General features: G+C 43.9%; 1 protein-coding gene across 3 annotated transcripts in view; it reads left to right on the top strand.

Annotated features, from left to right (window-relative positions):
* LOC144112662 (M-phase inducer phosphatase 1-B-like) overlaps positions 1 to 22,331 on the top strand; it is a 179,030-nt gene that overhangs the window by 149,189 nt on the left and 7,510 nt on the right. For all 3 annotated transcript variants that reach the window (XM_077645472.1, XM_077645473.1, XM_077645474.1), the window contains 2 exons: positions 10,456 to 10,583; positions 13,633 to 13,744. In XM_077645472.1, coding sequence (XP_077501598.1) covers positions 10,456 to 10,583; positions 13,633 to 13,744 — 240 coding nt within the window. The remainder of the gene's footprint in view (positions 1 to 10,455; positions 10,584 to 13,632; positions 13,745 to 22,331) is intronic.

The raw sequence follows: 22,331 nt of genomic DNA, 5'->3' as shown, positions 1-22,331 counted from the left end.
CTTTTTTTCCTGGCAGCGAGGGTTAACCTTGTGTGACGAACTACCCTGAGTTGCGTCTCATTTGGTTATAGTTGGAGTGTACAGCTCGCATAGGCAGGACTTGCTTTCAAGCTCCTGTCCCGTCCCCTTGTTGGACTCCGTGGTGGGTGGCTGGCGCCATAACCGAATAACTACTTTTTTTTTTTATGGCTCCCCCCCTTTCAAAACCAGATCGCTCTCTCAAGAGAGGGCGGAACGAAGCAGCAGATTTTTTTGCCAAAAAGAAACCGACTTTCACGAAGTTCCATGTCATACACAGTCAATGTGAAGAAAAGCAAGCCCAAATAATATCCCCATTTCTCGTGTCCAAATGCTTAACCGACACCTTGGGCCCCGCCTACAAGGTCTCAAAAATGGCCAGCAGTGACTTACTGCTTGAATTACGTGACAGCATACAGTGTTCCAAACTCTCAAACATTGCATCTATAGGGGACATTTAATAAGGCGGAAACTTGGGCTAGTTGGATATTGGTTGAACTCATATTTTCTAGCGCTTAGTGAACACAAGGGACAAGAACACAAATACACAGGACGTATGCTAGTCTTCAACTGTTGTTTATTCGAAAAAACATTCAATATAAAACATCTCAATTGCAGATATTCACACACACGCAGTAGCGACGCCACGTTTCAAGAACAACAATTATTTTTTTGATAGATAAACAGATGGGGTGCTGACACATTTTGAATCTTCTTTATCAATGCACATAGCTTTGAAAATTTCCCGTTCCGATTGCATTTTAGTGTTCCTAGAATGCTTGTTTCATGCAAGATTGGTGTGCAGGGTACAGGGTCAGGGTCGCCAGGGTACCGTTCGATGAGAGCGTTTGCAGTGCACCGCGAGATTCCCTCCCGCCGATATGGATTCTGTTGTCAAGCAGTGCTCTCTCAGCCTTTCATTAACGCATCTTCCTGATTGCCCAATATAAGCCTTGCCACAAGTGAGCGGGATTTTATAGACAACACCGATTTTGCATGGTACGAACTTCCTTTGGTGGTTCGTAGTGCACATTGGCTTCCTTGCCTCGCTGTTCACGAGTGGGCTCAAGCGCACTAGTTTCTTCGGGGCAGTCAAAACAAGATCGACGCCACACTTTTTCGCCACCTTTTTTAGACGGTGCGACATGTTGTGAACATACGGCATAGCCACAAGTTGAGTCCGCCGCTGGGGATCGTCACGGTTTTGTTGCCTCCCAGTTCTCAGTTCCTTCAGCGGCTTTTCCGCAACAGATGTCAGAGTTTCCTCTGGAAACCCGGCGTTCTCTAGGCGAAGCTTTTGCAGTCTCACACTTTCTGTGATGCAATGCTCGCACGACTTATTGAGAGCAGCGCGAAAGGCATTCATGGCAATACCCCTTTTTACAAGTTTAGAGTGCGCCAATTGATAACTGAGGATTTCTTTTTTTGAAAAGGCTCGTGTTGCTGGATGTATCAGCCGAGAACAAAAAAAGAAATTCTCAGTTATCAATCAGCGCATTCTAAACTTGTAAAAAGGGGTATTGCCATGAATGCCTTCTGCGCTGCTTCTCAATAAGTCGTGCGAGCATTGCATCACAGAAAGTGTGAGACTGCAAAAGCTGGGAGGCAACAAAACCATGACGATCCCCAGCGGCGGACTCAGCTTGTGGCTATGCCGTATGTTCACAACATGTCGCACTGTCTAAAAAAGGTGGCGAAAAAGTGTGGCGTCAATCTTGATTTTCTGCCCCGAAGAAACTAGTGCGCTCGTGTCCACTCGTGAACAGCGAGGCAAGAAAGCCAATGTGCACTACAAACCACCAAAGGAAGTTCGTACCATGCAAAATCGGTGTTGTCTATAAAATCCCGCTCACTTGTGGCAAGGCTTATATTGGGCAATCAGGAAGATGCGTTAATGAAAGGCTGAGAGAGCGCCGCTTGGCAATAGAATCCATATCGGCGGGGGGGAATCTCGCGGTGCACTGCAAACGCTGTCTCATCGAACGGTACCCTGGCGACCCTGACCCTGTACCCTGCACACCAATCTTGCATGAAACAAGCATTCTAGGAACACTAAAAATGCAATCGGAACGGGAAATTTTCGAAGCTATGTGCATTGATAAAGAAGGTTCAAAATGTGTCAGCACCCCATCTGTTTATCTATCAAAAAAAGAATTGTTGTTCTTGAAACGTGGCGTCGCTACTGCACGTGTCTGAATATCAGCAATTGAGATGTCTTATATTGAATGTTTTTTCGAATAAGCGACAGTTGAAGACTAGCGTACGTCCTGTGTATTTGTGTTCTTGTGCCTTGTGTTCACTAAGCGTTAGAAAATATGAGTTGAAACATAGGGGACATCTCTGTCTCCGTGATTCCCCACCGATTTCTCAACACAGTCCGAGGCGTAATCTCTGAAACTGACCTTATCCATCTGACAGAAGCCGAAATGCTTCAAAAACACTCTGACCAAAATGTAATTGACGTTCACAGAATCAAAATCCGCAAGGACAACAGGGAAATAGATACTAAGCACATGGTTCTTACATTTAACACCAGCACCTTGCCCGAAGATATCGAAGTTGGATATATGAAGGTATACGACAGACACTACATACCAAATCCCCGCCGATGTTTCAATCGCCAGAAGTTTGGCCACGGCTCACGAAGTTGCCACGGTCGAAAAACCTCGTGAAGTGCGCTTCGAAGGACCCCCATTCTGAGGAATGTGACGCAGCACTACGCTGCGCAAACTGTGAAGGAGACCATGCTGCATACTCCAGGGCGTGTCCATCCTGGAAAAAGGAAAAGGAGATAATCGCCTTAAAGACCAAAGAAAACATTTCATTTAGAGAAGCGAGAAGGCGATTTGCCCTCACAAACCTATTCTCCTTCACAGCGAAATCCAGCTTCGCTGATGTGCGCAGGGGCGTAGCACCACACAGCATTCTGGCACCTACCGAGTCGGCTTTTACCGAACCGATGGCAGGGCCATCCATGCCCCAGGCAGGGACAGCGAAGGCTGCTCTGTCACCCCGGAAGCAGGGAGTGCCGGTCCATGGGTCAACATCCCATGCGACTTCCCCCCGTCATGGGAGGTCTGAAACGCAGACACCTGCGGCGACGCCGCAGTCCTCCAGCACCTCTCGTGAGGTGATGGACACAACTCCTCCCTCGCCCCGCTGCAGCGGCGGCAAAGCTCTCTTGAGCGCAAGAAAAGGGATAAGTCCCTATAACAGGTCCAAAAGACCGACAAACCTAGTTTCTAAAACTTATCCTTAACTAGTCTGCAATCATGGCTTTTCTAGTTCACTGGAACTGTCGTGGACTTTTAAACTACACTGACGTAACAGATATTTTAAATTCATTCTCCCCGGTAGCGCTGTTTCTCCAGGAGACTAACCTAGGACCACAGAAAAAAAACATTCTTAAAAAGTGTCAAGTCTTTCGATGTGACCGAGAGACCTTAAGCAGGCTCTCTGGAGGCACTGCTGTAGTTGTCCAGGGTCGTGTTGCTACTCGAAAAATTGACCTAAAAAGCTCATATGAGGCAGTTGCTGTCACTGTCCTCGATTTTAAGACAATAACAATATGTTCCATATACATTGAACCTAACCAAACAGTCACACTTCACGATTTAGAAAGCCTTTAATACAACTTCCAGAACCATATCTTTTAGTTGGGGATTTTAATGCTCACTCCACTTTTTGGGGAAGCGAACAAATGGATGTCAGAGGCCGGCTTTTAGAAGATTTTATCCTCTGCAACAATGTCTGCCTCCTGAACACAGGAAAACAGACTTACTGTTCTCCAAGCAGTGGGAAAATGAGCTGCCTAGATTTATCTTTTTGTTCACCAAGTGTTTTTACCGATTTTAAATGGGATGTTCTTTACAACCTGTATGGGAGCGATCACCTTCCTGTCATAATAAGCCTGTCATCCTCACCAACAGTCATCCTGACAAAACCACGCCTTTGGAAGTTACATTTAGCTAACTGGGAATTGTTTAGAGAACAGGCCAGTTGAGAGAATATTGCTTTAGAAAATCTCGGCAAAGACGAAATAAATGACGCATTCACATCATGCATCCTTACTGCCGCACACTTATCAATCCCAAAATCATCAGGAGTGGTCCGTCAGAACCACAAACTGTGGTACACACGTGAATGCAAGGAAGCAAAAAAACGGCAAAATAAAGCATGGGGAGTCTTTCGCAGATACCCAACAGACAAGAACCTTATCCTTTTCAAAAAGGCCGGAGCATAAGCACGGTATATTCGGCGCAATGCCAAAAAAACATCCTAGAGAGCTCATGTGTCTTCTATAAATAGTTCAACCCCATCGAAGAAAATGTGGGTGCAAGTTCGAAAATTAAATGGTAGCTACTCACCCTTCACAGTTCCTTTTTTTGACAACAGCCGGTACACAAACAAATATAGGAGAACAGGCAGACATATTGTGGGAGCACTTTGCTGCAGTTTCAAGTTCATCACACAACAGCCAGTCATTTTTGAAATACAAAAGCACGGCTGAAAAACACAGGCTCCCAACGAGTGGAGGGGTAAATGAAAAATACAATTGTCTAATTACCCCCAAGAAATAACTAAAGTACTGTATGCCGGCAAAAAAACTGCTCCAGGACACGACCAGATACACTACGAAATGCTTGCCCATCTTTCCCAGCCTGCCATAGAGGCACTCTTGATTTTTTTAACAAAATATTCACAGAAGGAAAAGTACCTAAGGAGTGGAAGAAAGCCGTCATAGTGCCACTTCTGAAACCTAGGAAACCACCAACTTCCCCAAGTAGCTATAGGCCGATAGCCCTCACAAGCTGTCTCGCGAAATCTTTTGAAAGTGTCCTTAATATAACATTAACATTTGTCCTTGAATCCCTCGAACTTCTTGATGTCCATCAGTGCGGTTATAAAAAGGGATGCTCAACGACAGACCATTTAGTTCATCTCGAAAACATAATAAGAGAAGCTTTTATACACAAACAGCATTGTGTTGTCGTTTTCTTCGACATGGAGAAGGCGTATGATACAGCCTGGAGGTTTGGGATCCTCAGCGACCTAGTGGACCTAGGTATCTGCGGAAGGATGTTGAACTGCCTAAATGACTTCCTTTCCGACCGCTCATTTCAAGTACGCTTGGGAGCAACCCTTTCCAGGACTTCGTTCAAGAGAACGGGGTTCCTCAGGGGTGTATTTTAAGCGCAACACTGTTTATTGTAAAGATGAATTCCATAAGGAAAATAATCCCAAAGTCCATGATGTACTCAGTCTATGTCGACGACCTTCAAATAGCTTGTACATCATCCAGTGTAGCAACATGCGAAAGACTAACACAGCTAACAATAAACAAACTACAAACATGGACAGACGAAAATCGATTCCAGTTCTCCACACAGAAAACAGTGGGCGTGCTGTTCTCACTAAAACGAGGTCTACAATCCAACCGCAGCTTACATCTAAACAAAATCGAACTGCCTATAAAAAATGAAGTAAAATTTCTGGGCATTATCTTTGACAAAAAGCTGACGTTCCTACCACATATTAATGCTCTACAAAAGACAGCCTCCCAGTCTTTGAACATACTTAAAGTACTTTCCCAGAAACACTGGGGTTCTGTAGGATGTGCCTTTTACAAATTCATCGGTCTGTTGTTCGTTCTACCTTAGACTACGGAAGTATAGTTTACGGGTCAGCGAGACCTACGTACCTTAAACGACTAGATCCAATACACAATTTAGGATTGCGTCTTTCTTCTGGTGCTTACAGGACGTCGCCGATAAATAGACTTTATGTAGAAATCAACGAACCGTAACTTGCAGATACAAGAACCATGCTCACCTGCTCATACATTTTAAAAATCCGTTCACTGCCCAAACACCTATGCTACCCAGTAGTCACAAAGTGCCCATCTAGAACATTGTTTAACAATAAACCGCTCGCTATCAGGCCACTCCTCCTGCGTTTTGAAGAGATATGCTAAAACCTTGGCGTACTAGATACATTACCTGACATTGCTCGGAGACGAGATCCACTTCCTCCTTGGTACAATTTTCCTGCAATCTGTGATCTCACTCTTACTCAGTTCCATAAAAAACAATCTCCGCAACAACATATACTACAAGAATTCCTTGCACTCTAAGAAAATTACAGTAGTTTTACGCAGTTTTATACAGATAGTTCAAAAACAGACATTTACGTAGGAAGGCAGCGGTACGAGGGAAGTCGGAGAAAACAGTATGACTTCCACAGTGCTCATCCATCTTCACTGCAGAATGTTACGCAGTCTGTGTGGCCATAAAAAAAAATAGAAAACGAAAACCTCACCAACAGTATTATCTACACAGACTCCCTCAGTATACTTACAGCTCTGCACTCTAGAAATGCAGTCACTCCGATTCTTGGTGACATCATACATAAGATAGTAACAGCCACAGCTCGAGGACAAAACATAAAACTCTGCTGGGTTCCCAGTCATGTCGGGATAACAGGCAACGAGAGGGCGGATTTCTGCGCTGCAAGAGCTCGTGGCAAGGAAATAAAAAAAAAGTAAATATACCTTTTGGGGATTGCAGGAACTTAGTAAAGCGTAAATTAAGAGAAAAATGGCAGTCCGCATGGAACGGCGAAGTGAATAATAAACTACACTTGGTAAAACCGGTTTTAGGTGAATTTAAATCATGTGTTCACCAGGAACGTTTTAAGGAAGTGATTTTATGCCGTCTCCGGATAGGCCACACGCACCTTACGCACAACTTCCTGCTAACAAAGCAAGACAAACCTGTTTGCGAATGCGGAGATGATCTTACTGTCAATCACATTTTATTTTCATGTATGAAACTTGAAACACTAAGAAAAAAGTATTTTACTCAATTTTATAATGAATGCATTCCTTTTCGTCCAGCACTGCTCTTAGATAATGCCATTGTTAGCATACCTTCCGTTTTTAGCTTTTTAAAAGAAGCAGGGGTACCTCAAAAACTAAATTTTGAACCACTGGTTCACTTTATTGCATGGTACACCTCAGCCACTTTCTCACTCCTGAGAAGAAAGCTGAGGCTTTTTATTTGATCACTTGGGAGACTCAGGATCCTTGCCCAGACAAGGATAGCCATTGAGGCTACCTTACCTTCTCTGTGGCTTTTACCATTAGCTATTTCCAGATTTCTTCTTCTCTGTTTTTTACCAGGCAATTCAATTTTTTTAGGCCATCTACACCATCGACGATTTTTCATATTCCTAAACATTCTACAGAAAACCATTTCTATACCTTGAGTTTGGCGCATGATGGCCTTAGCTGCCTATGTTCCATAAAACCCAACACAACATGCAAGCGCGCTTGTTTCATATCCCGCAGGTGTTTGCAAAAAAAAAAGGTCGGATAGTTTTCTAACAAACCTCATATGTCCGTAGTTTTTCTGTCCACATTGGCTACATTTCGCACGTCTTATTTTGTAAGCATGCAGTCTGTGTGACGGTAAACTAATGAAAACGTACCTGGGAACGAAGCTAATGCCTGTCCTTGCACCTCAATACATGCGTACCAGCTTACAGTCGTGTACGACTTCCATTACAGGGGTTTTATCTAGGTTCCCACGCTTTATGCTTTTAAGATTAGCAGCACACGTGAGTTCCGTGGGTGCGTCATATATATCATGCACCTGCAAGGCTTGTTTTGAGGGTACTGCAAATGAATGACACTGCTAAGATGCTGCTGCTGTGATACACGACTGTCACAAGCCACCCCAAAACGATGCAGGCATGGGTATAACACAGTGACCATCTGCAGCAGACTAGTCAGCCTGTGAACGTGCTCTCTATATTTAGGAGCCAAAGTTATTCGACACTGGAAGTTGTTTCATTTAGTGTAATACAATGAAATAGTGGTTCAAAGAAAACTACAAAAACAAGTTGCTGTGCATAGTCTCTAGAGCTATACGAAATTGCGGCTAGCATGACTTTAACTTGCCTTCCTCTGCCTCTTGAGTGCACCTGCTGTGGTCAAAAATCAGCACACAGAACATGCCTACCCTCGCCCCCTGAAAACGTAGCATTGCAAACATTCACGGCACACCTATTTTAACAAAGCAGTGTCATTGTGAAACATAGCCTACAGCAGCACATTTAAATACAGAAAAACTGTTTGGGTTCGATGTAAAGCGAATAAAGCTATGAAATCACTGGAATGACTTTTCGTGCTGTGTATGCAAGCATTAACACTGAACCAATTGAAAAACAAAAGCACTCCGAGTGCTGTTGAAGCGATGTGTATTTCAGTTGCTGTATGCAGCGAGCAACACCTACCTGGTGAATTGTTTAGAGAGTGTACAGCTTACTTTTGCCTCTCAACCATCTCAAAATCGCCAAGATATGAAGGGTGGTGCATTACGTCGCTTGGCATTCCCAACTTCATACTTGCTTCTTTGGGTGTCGGCCGCTGACTTGCATGGTTTGCCGTCTAGTCTGCGCAGTGAGTAAACATATGTTACCTGACATGTGCCATGACTAGGGGAAGCCACACTGCATTAAAACAAATTAAAGCTTGCGCGACCAAGCAATGAATAAACAAGCAGCATGCGGATTTGCCATACTCGTTGAACCGCCTGAATCTATCTCTGTCGCCACTCTTATTCGCGTGGCCATTATGGAAACAAATAGAAAACACTCTTACCGTAGTCCTTTTCAATGTGGCACTTGCACACGCTGTGGTATGCCCATGATTTTGGCATTTGTTCTGTTCCTCTTCCGCACTTCCAGCCTTGGTAGCTGCCTTCACCCTACCAAACAGTGTGGCGATGGCTGCTAGGCGGCTCTTGTGGTAGGAGGAGAAACTGCAGTGCACGTTCGCTATAGTATGACCGCATCCCCACAGAGCGGACAGGCGGCCCTTTAGGTTGTTGGGTTAGTTTTGCTTAGGACGTGTATACTAGGGTAAGTGCTTGTCTGGAGCAGCCTCCAAACGGTTGCCTGTTCTTTTGAGAGCCGGCTGTGAGACGCAGCATGGCCCTACACCCACCCGACTGTCGTAAAACAAGAACAGATTGTACAGCCAGCTTGAAATGTTTGACATTATTTTTGGTATGAAATGAAGCAAGAAAAAATATTCTTAGGAAAATTACGATGCTTCCTAATGCGAAATTTGAGCACAGTTCTGCAAGTGTCTCATGCTCTGTAGGCTCACTGTTTTGCTTTGCTGGGTCGTCGGCACGCCTGGCGACGTTATTAGTTTGACAGTAGGTTGACAGTAACCTAGTGCTCTTATGCTGTGGCCAGCGGAGCTGATCTGTTCACGGCGCCATGGGTTCGAATCCGAGTCGCAGCAAAGTTCATTTGTATTTATTAATGCCAAAGCATTAGATGGCTCAGTTGAAGGTCATCTGTCCGCACAATGTGTCCACTGCAAATGGTACTCATTACAGAATAAAAATAAGAAAAGAAAAATTTGGGTCAAGGTGGGAATCGAACCCGGAACACAGGCGTGCGAGGCGAGGACGCTGTCAGTCTGCCATGACACTTCGGCGTTTGAAGCTGAATGAAGGTGCACAGTTCTTAAAAACGTATCTTCGAAATATGTACTGAGGGCTGCATGAGAATCATATATTCCAATAAAGCGAGTACGAAATTTCCTCTGTTTTCGGTAAATTTCCTCCGTGCTTGGCGTGCAGTCATAGTGCCATCATGCGGCACCCACTGAAACCCCCCCCTTGCAATGTACGGTGCCGGCCCTGCAGATGTTTGGCGCTGGACCACACACAGCTTTCGCATTCCGCATGTAAGGAGACTTAAGTGCACTTCATAATTTTTTATTTATGCTTTGGCGTGGTGACACCGCCGGCGGCAACGCGACTCAACCCACGGAACGGTGTTTAGGAGCTCTGCTCTAAAATTCCTGGGCAGTTTTTCTGTTGTCATCATATTATGTATACTGGATACGCTAGCACAAAAAACTCGGAACCTGTATTCAGGTTGCAAACAGTACATGCCTAACGCCCGGAAGCCTCCATTGTTTTAACTTGGCAGCAGCAAAGATGACAACTGAGATGTGCTATTGAATGGTGGCATGTTTTATTCATTCGTCTTCTTGTGTGAAGCTTGCAATCTGTTCACTCCTGTGTGGTTATTTGTTGAAACAGGACATGAACTCAGGCTAGGCTGCTGTCATTGAATGTCTTGAATACCACTGCTGCTTCCGAGGTGGTAATTTAGCAAGAGCTGATTGACATTAGTGGCTGAGTGGTCTGGAGCGGTAGAAGGTCCCGGTGCCGCCACTTAATAGTTTTATTCCGCAGCTAGGCTGGGAACGCAGTGGCGGCTTCCTCCTGTGGTATCTTCGGAGAAAAGCATTCACAGCAGCGAACTGATTTCTTTTCTATGTTCCTAAAAAAGTTAATGGTTTTGTTTTTATGCTTTCCATTCAGATGTTGTCCTCCTTTTGTATTCTTCCAGGGTGCCATCAATGTGTTCAGCTCCGAGGACCTGTTGTCAGAGTTCCTTGAAAAAGCTGCACCAACTCCCGACTCTCGCCGAGTTTTGGTCTTTCATTGCGAATTTTCCTCCGAACGTGGTCCAAAGCTGTGAGTGGAAGCACAGCCTTTTTTCATTACCTGCATATGCTTTGAGTAAAGAAAGAAACCTTTGTTGAACATTGTCTTAATGCATGTCACCTGATAAAAGCTGCAGTATGCGATTTTTGTTTGCATTTCTCCCGTGCATTACAAAATTTACATCAGATTTCTTACTGTTAAGTTTGTTGTGTAATGATAGCATGTCAACTGTCAACATGACCTTTTCCAGTCATGTATATGTAACTCCAATGTGCAATGGCAAATACAAGAGCGGCAGTAAACTTACCTTTGCTTTCACTTGCAGTGAGCTGCAGAGCTGCAAGAAGTGAAGTTCCTAAACCATGCATATCAATGTCACGCTCATATGTCAGCTAGTAACTGAGGATACCCTGTACTTGGGGCTTGTTGTTTTTCAGATTTTATTTTTTTTAGTTATGGGGTAAAAATCAGGCGCTATTTCTTTAATTCAAATTTAGGTAGGAAAAGGTTATTCAACAAAACATTGATAATTCAGGCTTTTTCTGGTTATTCTTTTCAACAAAAATAATTTATGATTAGTGCATGTCTTGGTGTGGGACAAGAAAAATATTCTCTTTATTCTTCTTTCGTTTTAAAAACAACGTATAAATTCCAGCTTACGCCATAAAACTGCTCACCAAGTTGGATATATATTTTTCTCTAACAATCACTGCATCAGGTACAGCACTTCTACATCTGTGCTAGATTGGCCTGATTTCATTTGTACACTGTGAAGACATTAACACCACAGCAGTCATTTGAGATGTTCAACTGGCTTAGTACAGAACATCATTAGGGTGGGCAGCGCTCAATGCTAGTTTTCTTGTGGTGCCTCCAGCTTTGTGTACTGGTAAACTCTACTTTTCTTATGGTGCACGTATGAGTAGAAATCGAGTTTAATCCAATATTTAAGGATTCTGCTCTGGGTGCAAAATCGGGTTAAATTGTGTTTTACCCAAAAACAAAGGGCTTTACCTGTCTTCTATAGGAAGTAGCATAATTATACATTCCTGGAGGATGTTCTTAACCATCTACATGGTTGGGAGGTTCCCAGTTATTTTTCTGCCAGGCAATCTCAGTCAGCTAGTATGCTGTTCGAAGGTGTTGACTCTGTTTAGGCAGAAGTAGCTCTCACTAGTATGCAGAAGCTCAGGCATGCCATCTGTGGGCTACTGTTTAGTCTGTTGTGCTCGTCTTGTACAGTCAGGAGACAAAAGTTTACAGGATGCGGGTTGGCCGAAAACAATTTATTTGTTTGTGATCAGGCTAAGCAGGTCAATGAAAAGCATTGAAGCATGAGGGGACATACGTGCTTCATCCGCTGGAATGAATACCAGCTGGCTGTTTAGTAAGAAAGCATAGAAATAAATTCTTTTCCGCAAACATTTGTCCGTGACTGTACAGTCAAACCTCATCATGTTGAACTTGGACAGATCGAATTATCTTTTATATCAAATAATTTCTGAGCGCCATAAAGCTACAACGTGCATGTATAGGAATACAGCTACATCGCACAATACATTTAGCCGTCACATCCGATAGATAGAACTGTGGGCGACACTGGGTGACTGAAGAAGCTGGCTTTCCCTCAACACATCTCCAGGGGTTAGCTTTTCCACATGGACGTGCGGGTCCTATTGGTGCTATGGTGCTACATAGTGCGCGTAGACCAATGATGACGAGGATTTTCCATGACGTAGACAGGGGCGCATACCCAGCCAATCAGAATATGCGTTTTTTAAGTGTTGCACCTGTTGTACCCTTCTTGTCACGCAGTTCGCACATACGGAGCGTCGTTTTGCCGTTGGCAGTTTCGCATGGTTTTCATTGTCTCTGTGTGCGCTCGACAGCCACGGTATGGCAGAATTCCCCTTTTCCATGAAACTGAAAATTATCGAGCGACTTGAGCCAGGTGAGAAAAAATCTTAAGTCGCCGCAGCGTTCAAGATTCCGAGAAGCATGCTGAGCACCACTTTGAAGAACAAGGCTGACGTTCGGGCTAAAGCACAGAAGAGACCCGGTGGAAAAAGCAAGCTTCAGCGATGCTTGCAGTATGCGCTTTCAGTTCTGGTGGTTTACAGGTCGAATCGAAGAGCGTGGATGACCTGCAAACTTTCTGCCAAGTAGCTGAAGTCCTTGAATGATGACCTGGTACGGCAAGATTGCACCATCTGCATGATTATAAACGATGCCTGTGCCCACCGCAGCAGTGCTAGTTTCAGCAACGTTGCACTTCACTTCCTGCCACGGGGAAGGTGTGTTGTAGGAATTGTCTGATTGAACGGCTCCTGCAGAACCTCAGGACTGGAAGAGACCTGAAAGTTGACCTCTTAGGTACCCTGTCTATGCTGAGTGGGTTGTGGAATGATGTAAAAAATGAAACTATACAGAACTGCTTCCGACATTTTGGTCTCTGCTTTCCCGGAGAAGGAGAAAATTCTCTGTCGGCTGAGCTCGGCGAAACTGTTGCGGGTCTTGATGATTTGTGTTGCCAGTTGTCCAAATTTCCCAGTGCTATTTGAGTTAGTGTAGCCGAAGGCTTTGTCTCTGCAGACAATGATGATGTTGAGGCCACGGAAGGCTTGCAGACAAAGACATTGCTGACATTGTGGATAACCAGGATGCCACTGATGCGAATTGTGACAAGGACTTCAGAGAACCTGTACTCATGTGCTTCAACGTGTTCTGTGCACTCGGCGTGGTTTGTCGCTATTGCGCGTTGATAGAAAGCTGATGTTTTAGCTGTTTGGAGTTCATCGAAAATTTGTTGCCTCCAAGGCAATGAAGGTGAAGAAATATTTTAAAAATTTGACTATTTCACTAGGTAATGTGTGCAGTATCTGGCTATCATAGAAATAGATTTTTTACCATCTCAGTGTGTTTGTATGTTATTAAATCTACTGCTACTTTTATATCAAATCACATATTATATCAAACGTTTAGGAGCTTTTTCGCGAGTTTGATATATGCGAGTTCGACTGTTTTGATTCTTACAACAGTAATGGTTGAAAGTGGTTAAATTTGTTTTCTTGCAATGCAGCTCGCGCCTGCTACGTGAAAAGGACCGGCAGATTAACGAGTATCCTGCTTTGAAGCATCCCGAAATTTATGTTCTTGAAGGTGGCTACAAGGCATTCTATGAAGAATACCAGGTGGGCTATGTCGACATACTTGTGCTGAATGACTGTTGTGCGAGAGGTCTTCTCATCCTGCTGAGCTTGCGCTTTATTTGAATATTGTTTGCACATTCTTGCTGAAAAGAGGCAGACACAAAGTGCAGATGTTTGGGTGTTTTAGAGGTCTAAGACTATAATTACTGACACTGTTGCTGAAGTGCCCGTATATTCGTCATTAAAAATTTTTTACTTCCACACCAAACATTCAAATCCCTGATTTTTTTCAGGCATGCTTGATTATCTGGACTTTTTCACGGTACTGCCCCATGCCAGTAGACCCAATGTATAAGAGCAGCTGAAGTAGCGAACACATCACAACTGATTTTCCGATTTTTCAGACCTCATTCACACTCGCCGCAGCACTGCCTCCTGTAGTCAAGCTGCCACATAATGTGTACGGTGGAACCTCGTTAATGTAGACTTCGAAGGGGATGAAGACTGGTTCGAATAAAGTGGAATTTAATCTGCGCTGGTAGGCACAATGCACACACATGGGTGTGAGTTCATGCCGTCCTCTGATGTCATCTGCTGCACAAACATCAATATAGGAGTCAAATTTTAAGAAACTTATCAATGCTAAGTCCCTTTGTCTCAAATACGTGAAGAGGCAGCAGTGAAGCACGTGGGCAGCATACAATTTCACAGAGACAGCGAGATGAAGAAAATGGTGGTGCTTTTCAGCTGGAACGTGTATGCACGACACAATGCATAGCAGCTCCGAATTTTTCTGTCTCATCACTGTTAACAACTGGTGTTCTCATGGCAAGCAGAACGCCTCTTGTTATACGCAAGCCACAGGTGATTGCAGGTGAACGCCTCTTGTTATTCGCAAGCCACAGGTAATTGCATACTCTAATGGCATCTTCAATAAACTTGCACCGGAGTTGCCCCAAGACCAGTGCGATGTGCAGGGGCTCATGGTAATGGAGCCCTGTGCACACTGGTGCGATTTATCAAAGATGAAATTGCACACCAGTGCACACCAGCGTCGTTTATTGAAAGTGCTATAACTAGGGGTTGCACTTTTCAGTTTAACTAAAAAACTAAAAAAACACCGACAAAAGTATTCCGAAATCAGTTTTCAAAATTTGCTTCTAATCGTAAACGGTCAGTTTCTTTGACATGCATGCCACATCCTGCTGGTGATTGAGTTGGAGTAAACTCATAGGAGTAAATTAACAAAATGTGGAAGCTAGGGGCATTATGAGCCAGTGGTACCGCTTGATTAAGTAGCACAGTGGTGCATTTTGAGGCATTGCTGCGCGGATTCCTTATGTGTTTCAGAGACCAGAGCAAAAAGAATTATTGAAATCGGAGCATGCAAACGAAAGTTATTCCACCTAAAAATTAAAACTTGTTTCACTCACCCAGTGCTGCGATTTGGCGATGCCATTGACAACTGCGCGTGCCTTGCACACATGTGGCAGAAGCTTGCGTGAAATTGTTGCCTTGCCATGTCAGCCCACAGTCACACATTTTGACGGAATCATCCCTCCACGTACGCACTGTAGACAGGGCCAGGGTGACTAACTCAACGAAGAAAGCTCTCCGATATTTTTGGTTGGTAGGATTGGAAGGCTAACACCCCCCCTCTCAAGCACCTCTTCTTCTGTCCGGTTTTTCATTTTTGGGCAAGGTGTCGGCGTTTCTTTTTTTTCTATTTTACGTTGTATCACATTACAGTTAAATATATTTACGCGTCTTCTGTAAAAGTTGTTAAACGACGTTGATACAGTCTTCAGTTTAGTGGGAGGGCTATTATTCGCGTGACGATGTTTCTGAAAGTGCAGAATCGGTCTGCATACACAACCAACCAGTTTTTTAGTCTTATGTTGTCTTTCATGGGATGGAATGATGGAAATAGTCTCTTTGCGTTCATTACTCCTCGGATTCACAAATTTTTATTAGAACTCTCAGAAGTTTAAATTAGCTAAACTTGTAGGTATATTCCAGATGTATTGAATACTCTTATTTGGTACTTTTTCTGTTTAAACTTACTTATGCACAAATAGAACTGAGGGACAGACTCACAAATTCACCACATTAGCGACACCTGACCTTGCTCAGAGGAAAAACTATCCATTGTTGGCAGCTTGGAGAAAAAGTATCCTTATGATGCAGATCATGCTGTGCTGTTGTTACAGCCTATGCAGGGTGATCAAAATTAAACGAGTATAGACACCTAACTTTAGGGTGCATGTTTTCTTCTTTATAATGGTACATCAAAAATTATTATACATGGATTACCATGTGGTATTCTCCTATGACCAGCAAATAACTTATAATCGAATTTCTTTCTCGTGCTTTTTTGGTTTCGGTTTCAACAGCTGAACGATGATTGTGATGTCAAAGTAGGCTTATAGCTCCCATGAGACATGAAAAAACTGCGATATAATCACTGTTTCATCGTTTTAAGTCACTATAATGCCAAAGCCCACCTGCCTGAAGAGTCGGAATGGCAACGAGTGTTAAGAAGCAGCGGTTGTACTGAAATTTTTTCATGCCTCACGTGACCTATAGAACCCTTTGACGTCACAGTCGTCATTTGGCTGTTGAAACCTAAACAATGTGAGAGAAAATTATTCAGCAGTCTTAGGCGAATACCATGAGGTGGTTCATGCATAGTAGTGTCTTCTGCATCGTTGTAGAGAAGAAAACATGCCATCAAAATTAGGTGTCTGTACTCCTTTAACCTTTAGATTTTTTAAAATTAGGCACTGAGTGGTACGTGAAATCCACCCCTGCATGTAAGTTATGCGGTCAGCGGGACACCAAGTGGAATTATAATTGTCAACATTAATTGCTTAATTAATGAAAGTGTGTTAATGAACTTGAGCTTAATGAGCTAGCATTAATGTTTAAATTGGAAACACAGAGGCTGTCCTCTAGAATACTGCATTTGGTAGAATTCTTTTGGAGCACACATGTTCCGAGATATTCACCGTGAAAGTTGTCACTGATTTCACGTAATTATGCATGCAAGGTGGCAGAAGTCTATGGGAAACTCCACTCTAGTGTGACACAGCTGTTGCTTCAGACGTTTCTTAATTTTGATAGCTGAAAGTGAAAGGGAAGCAGTTACCAGCTTCACCAGTCGCTCTACGCTGTTAGCAGGCAAAACACCATGCCAGGAGGAGTTTCATGCCGATTGAGTCCACCTTGCATGCGCAATTACGCGGACAGAGCCCAAAATTTGGGCACTAGCTCGGAACACACGTGTACTAGAATTTTACTAAATGGAATTGTGTGTGAATATGACTGCCTTTTTGTTTCTGATATGTACAGATGCCCACAAAGGTTTTCGGAACGCCGAAAATCACGAAAAACTTCAATGTCTTCCTTGGCTAAGAAGTGCAGCCAGGCACTGAGCAGTGCACACCGTGCAGGTCGCGCTGCAGACTACAAAGCACACCCTTTAGTTCATGGCTATTAGCTTACGCTGCGCAGTGATTAGGCTTTGTGGCAATTTTTGTGTACCGAAAACTTCTGTGGGCACCTTTACATGTGCACTTACTGCAGTCACTAAAATATTTGTTAATTGATTTTAATTAATTAGGCGCCCGAAAGTGACAGTTGCCAGCTCACTTTGTGTCCCCCTGGTTGTATAGCTCGTGTGCAATTTTATTGCGGACGTTACAGAAGACTGTGGTGGCTATGCAGCCATTAGATATCTTCGTATTTTTACATAAGGCTCATCTACTCAGTTATTGCGTAATACCTGCTAGATTGCCGACGTTTCAACTCAGTCAAATGGTTTCTTGTAATCTATGAAGGCTATGTATGCATGGGGGTGGTTATATTCTGCGCATTTCTCTATCGCATGACTGATAGTGTGACTATGGTCAATTGTCATGTAGCCTTTACAAAAGCCTGCCTGATCATTTGGTTGATTAAAGTCTAAGGTTGTTCTGACTCTGTTAGCGATTACCGTAGTAAATACCTTGTAGGCAACGGAGAGTAAGCTGATTGGTCTCTAATTTTTCAAGTCCTTGACGTCTTGTTTTCCAAGCTTCTGGTACGCTCAAGGTCGTAAGGCATTGTATATACAGGGCGGCTAGTTTTTCTAGCTCAATCTCCCCACTGTCATTCAACAGATCTGCTCTGTTACCTCATCCTTAGCAGATGCTTTCCTCCTTTGCATTGCTCCTAGGGCTTGCTCTACTTCGTTTTTCAATACTGGCAGAATATCCCACAGCTGTGCATTACTGCCTCTTTCATGAACGTCCAAATTCTATTGGCTACTGTATAGATTTGTGTAGAACTCTTCGGCTTCTTTAGCTATCTTATCCATATTGCTAATGACATTGCCCTCTTTGTCTCTTAGTGTACACATCTGATTTTTGCCTATGCTTAGATTTATCTTCACCGCTTTTAGGCTACTCCGTTCTTTAGAGCATACTCGATTCTCTTCGTATTAAACTTCCTTATATCAGTTACCTAATAGTAAAACAAAACATAAAAAATAGCATCATTTACACCGATTCACTGAGTATGCTCAAAGCACTGCACTCTACAAATGCTGCTGAACCCATAATAGGAAAACTCATACATAACATAGTTAAAATCACAAAGCAAAAACATAACATTATATTCTGCTGGGTCCCTAGCCATGTTGGAATTTTTAGGTAATGAGAGAGCAGATGCTTGCGCAGCACAAGCTTGAATTGGTCATATAAAAAAAGTTAACATACCACAGAGGGATTTTTCTAAATTACTGCACAGTAAACTCAGGAATAAGTGGCAGCTTGCATGGGAAGAACAGACAAACAACAAACTACATTCTATAAAACACGTTTTGGGAGAATGGAGATCTGTAAAATGTTCCTGATGTTTACATGAAGTTATTTTGTGTCGACTACACATTGGACACACGCACCTTACACACCAACTTCTTACTGACAAAAAAAAGACAAACCTCTCTGCGAAATGCGTAGTGATGAACTCACGGTAAACCACATTTTAATTGTATGCACAAAACTAGAACAACTGAGGAAAAAATATTTCGCAACATTCTACAAAGAATACATCCCACTACACCCCATGTTGCTTTTGGGTGATCAAGCACTGGTTGATTTTTCAAGCATTTTTAAGTTTCTCAGAGAAGCGAATGTTTTAAACAAACTTTAGATATAAAAAGCATAACCTTTAACAAAAGCTCTAACCGTGTGTTTGGCGCATCATAGCCTCGGTTGCTTTTGCGCCATTAAAATCAATATAACTGACACTATATCAATTACCTTGCGCTAATTGTAGCTCTGCCTGTTCTGTCTGCGGGGTTACAGTTCAATAATCAGACCTTTCATCTCCTGAGAGAGCTTGCCAGTATCCTAACCATACTACTGCCTACTTCTACTGTGCGCTATATAATGATACCTGCGAGATTATCATTCGTTGTCTGAACATTAAGCCCATCGTCCTCAGTTAAAGCCGAATATCTGTTCTGCAGAGAGATCCTCAATTCATGTATTTTCCCTCTTACCGCTAACTCGTTGATAGGCTTCCACCCTCACTAGTTACTTCTGTTCCCTCTTCAAGTCTAGGCTGATTTGAGAGCTTACCATCCTTTCATCACTACACCGCACCTTTCCGAGGACCTTCACATCCTGCCCGATGCCAAAGTGAGCGTACAGTGTGAAGTCACTTTCATTTTTAGTCTCACCATTGAGGCTCTTCCACATCCACTTCCTGTTCTCTCGTGTGTTGAAGAAGGTCGGTATTCACGATCTGTAAATTAGTTACCAATAACTCCACCCCTGCTATTCCTGTAGCCTGTGCCATAGTCGCCTACTGCCTGGTCTCCGGCCTGCTTCTTGCCTACCTTGGCAAAGTCGCCCATCAGTACAGTGCACTGTGTTTTAGAGCGAAACCTCTACTCCACGACCAAAGGTGCAAAGGCCAGGAAGATCACCTTACAGATCAGACCACCTTAACCTCGATCAGAGCTTAACCTGAGTCTAATATCGTCGTCAGACAAGCCAACGACCCAGCAAAGCAACCATGATCCAATCAGGCTAAACACATGCACATCTGTTCAGTTTAACTTCATTGAAACCCAACCATATTTTTACTTTGCTCATTGCTGATTCCTATGTCTTCGTAGAACCTTTCGACGATCTGGTCATTATGGCTGGATGTAGGCACATAGACTTGTACCACCTTCAGTTTGTACCTCATCATCATCAACCTGACTATGCCCACTGCAGGGAAAAGGCCTCTCCGATATCTTTCCAATTGCCGTCGCGGTGACTCAGTGGTTATGGCGCTCAGCTGGTGACCCGAAAGACAGGGTTGATGCCAGCCGCGTTGGTCACATTACGGTGGAGGCGAAATGCTAGAGGCGCATGTACTGTGTGATGTCAGTGCACGTTAAAGACCCCTACCTAGGTGGTCGAAATTTCCGAAGCCCTTCACTACGCCATCCCTATAGCCTGAGTCTCTTTGGGACATTAAATCATATCTCTCCAATTAGCCATGTCCTGTGCCAGCTGCAGCCACCCTATCCCCATATATTTCGTAATCTCATTCAACCACCTAACTTTCTGCTGCCCCCTGCTACGCTTGCCTTCCCTTGGAATCCAGACTTACCCTTCACGACCAGCGGTTATCTCGCCTTTACATTACATGCCCTGCCCAAGCCCATTTCTTCTTGAGTTCCACTAGGATGTCATTAACCCGCATTTGTTCCCAGACCCGCTTTGTCCTCAATTTATGCTGAACGCTTTTCGTTAGCCCCCACGTTTCTAGTCCATAGGTGAGTTCCGGTAAGTTACAGGTGTTACATACTTTTCTCTTGAGGGATATTGGTAACCAGCCGTTCATGATCTGTGATAACCTGCCAAACGCACTCCATCCCATTCTTATAGCTATATTTCACTCTCGTGATCCAGATCTGCGTTCACTGCCTGCCCTAAGTAGACGTATTCCCTTACCACTTCCAGTGCCTCATTACCAATTGTAAACTGCTGTTCCCTTGCAAGACTGTCGAACATTACTTTGCTTTACTTTATGTTAATTTTTAGGCCCACCATTCTGCTCTGCCTGTCTAACTCATTGATCATGCTTTGCAGTTGATCTCCTGAGTGACTTAGAAAGGCAATGCCATCAGCGAATCGCAGATTACTAAAATATTCTCCATTAACTCTTAACTGTTCCCCAGTCCAGGCCTCCCTGCATGGTGCCCTTCTTTATAGGAATTTTATTGCTGACTTTATGGAGGACCATGGTGGCTATGCAGCTGTTTGCATATCTTCCAGTATTATTTCATAGGACTCATCTACACCCCGATTACGTAATGCCTGCATACCTCTTATTGAGCTTAATTGCTGTAACTGCCACCCTGTTGTCCATACTATGGAATTCCTGTATGTTGCCAGCTATATCCCAACTGATGACCCCGCAGGGGGGCGCCTGCAGCTTGCAGGCGTCGCGACGGTGAGTGGCGACACCGCGGGTTCCCGAGCATCCGCAGGGACATGACCGCAAGGGGATGATGGTGAACCGTGCATCACCACGGACCCGAGCACCCACGCCTCGCCGTGCGTGGCATCGCCGTGTCCGGGGAAAAGGGGATCCTGGTGGTTGAGCCGATGCCGAGCGTTTGGACCCTTAAGGCCCCTCGGCGGAGGCAACACACCACTTTGGCCCCAGCTTCCTGTAGACGGCACCTTCGGCCTGACCCGACCGGGGGAAATCGGCAGTTGCTTTTTCCTATTCTCCACTTCATCTTTCACTTTCCTACCCCTTTCTCACAACTCTCCTGTCTCCCACTCACTTCTTGGTTTTTTCCTTTTTCCTGGCGGCGAGGGTTAACCTTGCGTGGCTGACAAACCTTTGTTACGCCATATTTGGTTATAGTGATGGTGTACAGCTGGCGCAGACAGGGCTTTTTAAAGGCACCTGTCCCGTCCCCATGTAGGGCTCCATGGTGGGTGGCTGCCACCATTGCCGAACAAAGAACACATTCCATGGCTTCTCATTTTTTTCAACCCGATCTCCCTCGAAAAAGAGGGCGCACCGAGACAGATAAATTCTTCAAAAAAAAACGCTACAAGCTTCCCTCGATTCCACGTTGTTCACAGCGAACACGAGGAACAAACTGCTAGACAAGTGTCACCATTCATTGTTACCAGGACTTTAACAAGTGCCATAGGAGAAGGGTACAAGATCAAAAAACTAGCAAACGGAGACCTTCTTTTAGAAGTTTTATACAACCACCAACAAGAGAAATTGTCAGAAGTGAAGTCATTCGGAGATATACCGGTCACAATCAGCACACACCGATCTTTGAATACGGTTAGGGGAGTTATCTCAGATGATGACCTCAAATATGTAACTGATGAAGAACTTCTGGAAGGTTTGAAGGAGCAAAACGTGACCAACGTGTACAGGATAAAAATGAGACGAGATAATAAAGAAATCCCCACAAAGCACATTGTCCTGACATTTGCATCTAGTATCCTCCCCGACTCCATAGAAATAGGCTACATAAAGCTCCAACTAAGACAGTACATACCAAACCCACGACGCTGCTTCAAATGCCAACGTTACAGCCACAGCTCTCAGA

Source organism: Amblyomma americanum, chromosome 1 (assembly GCF_052857255.1).
Source record: "Amblyomma americanum isolate KBUSLIRL-KWMA chromosome 1, ASM5285725v1, whole genome shotgun sequence".
NCBI classification, from domain to species: Eukaryota; Metazoa; Arthropoda; class Arachnida; order Ixodida; family Ixodidae; genus Amblyomma; species Amblyomma americanum.
This window is presented reverse-complemented; position numbering and strand designations above follow the sequence as displayed.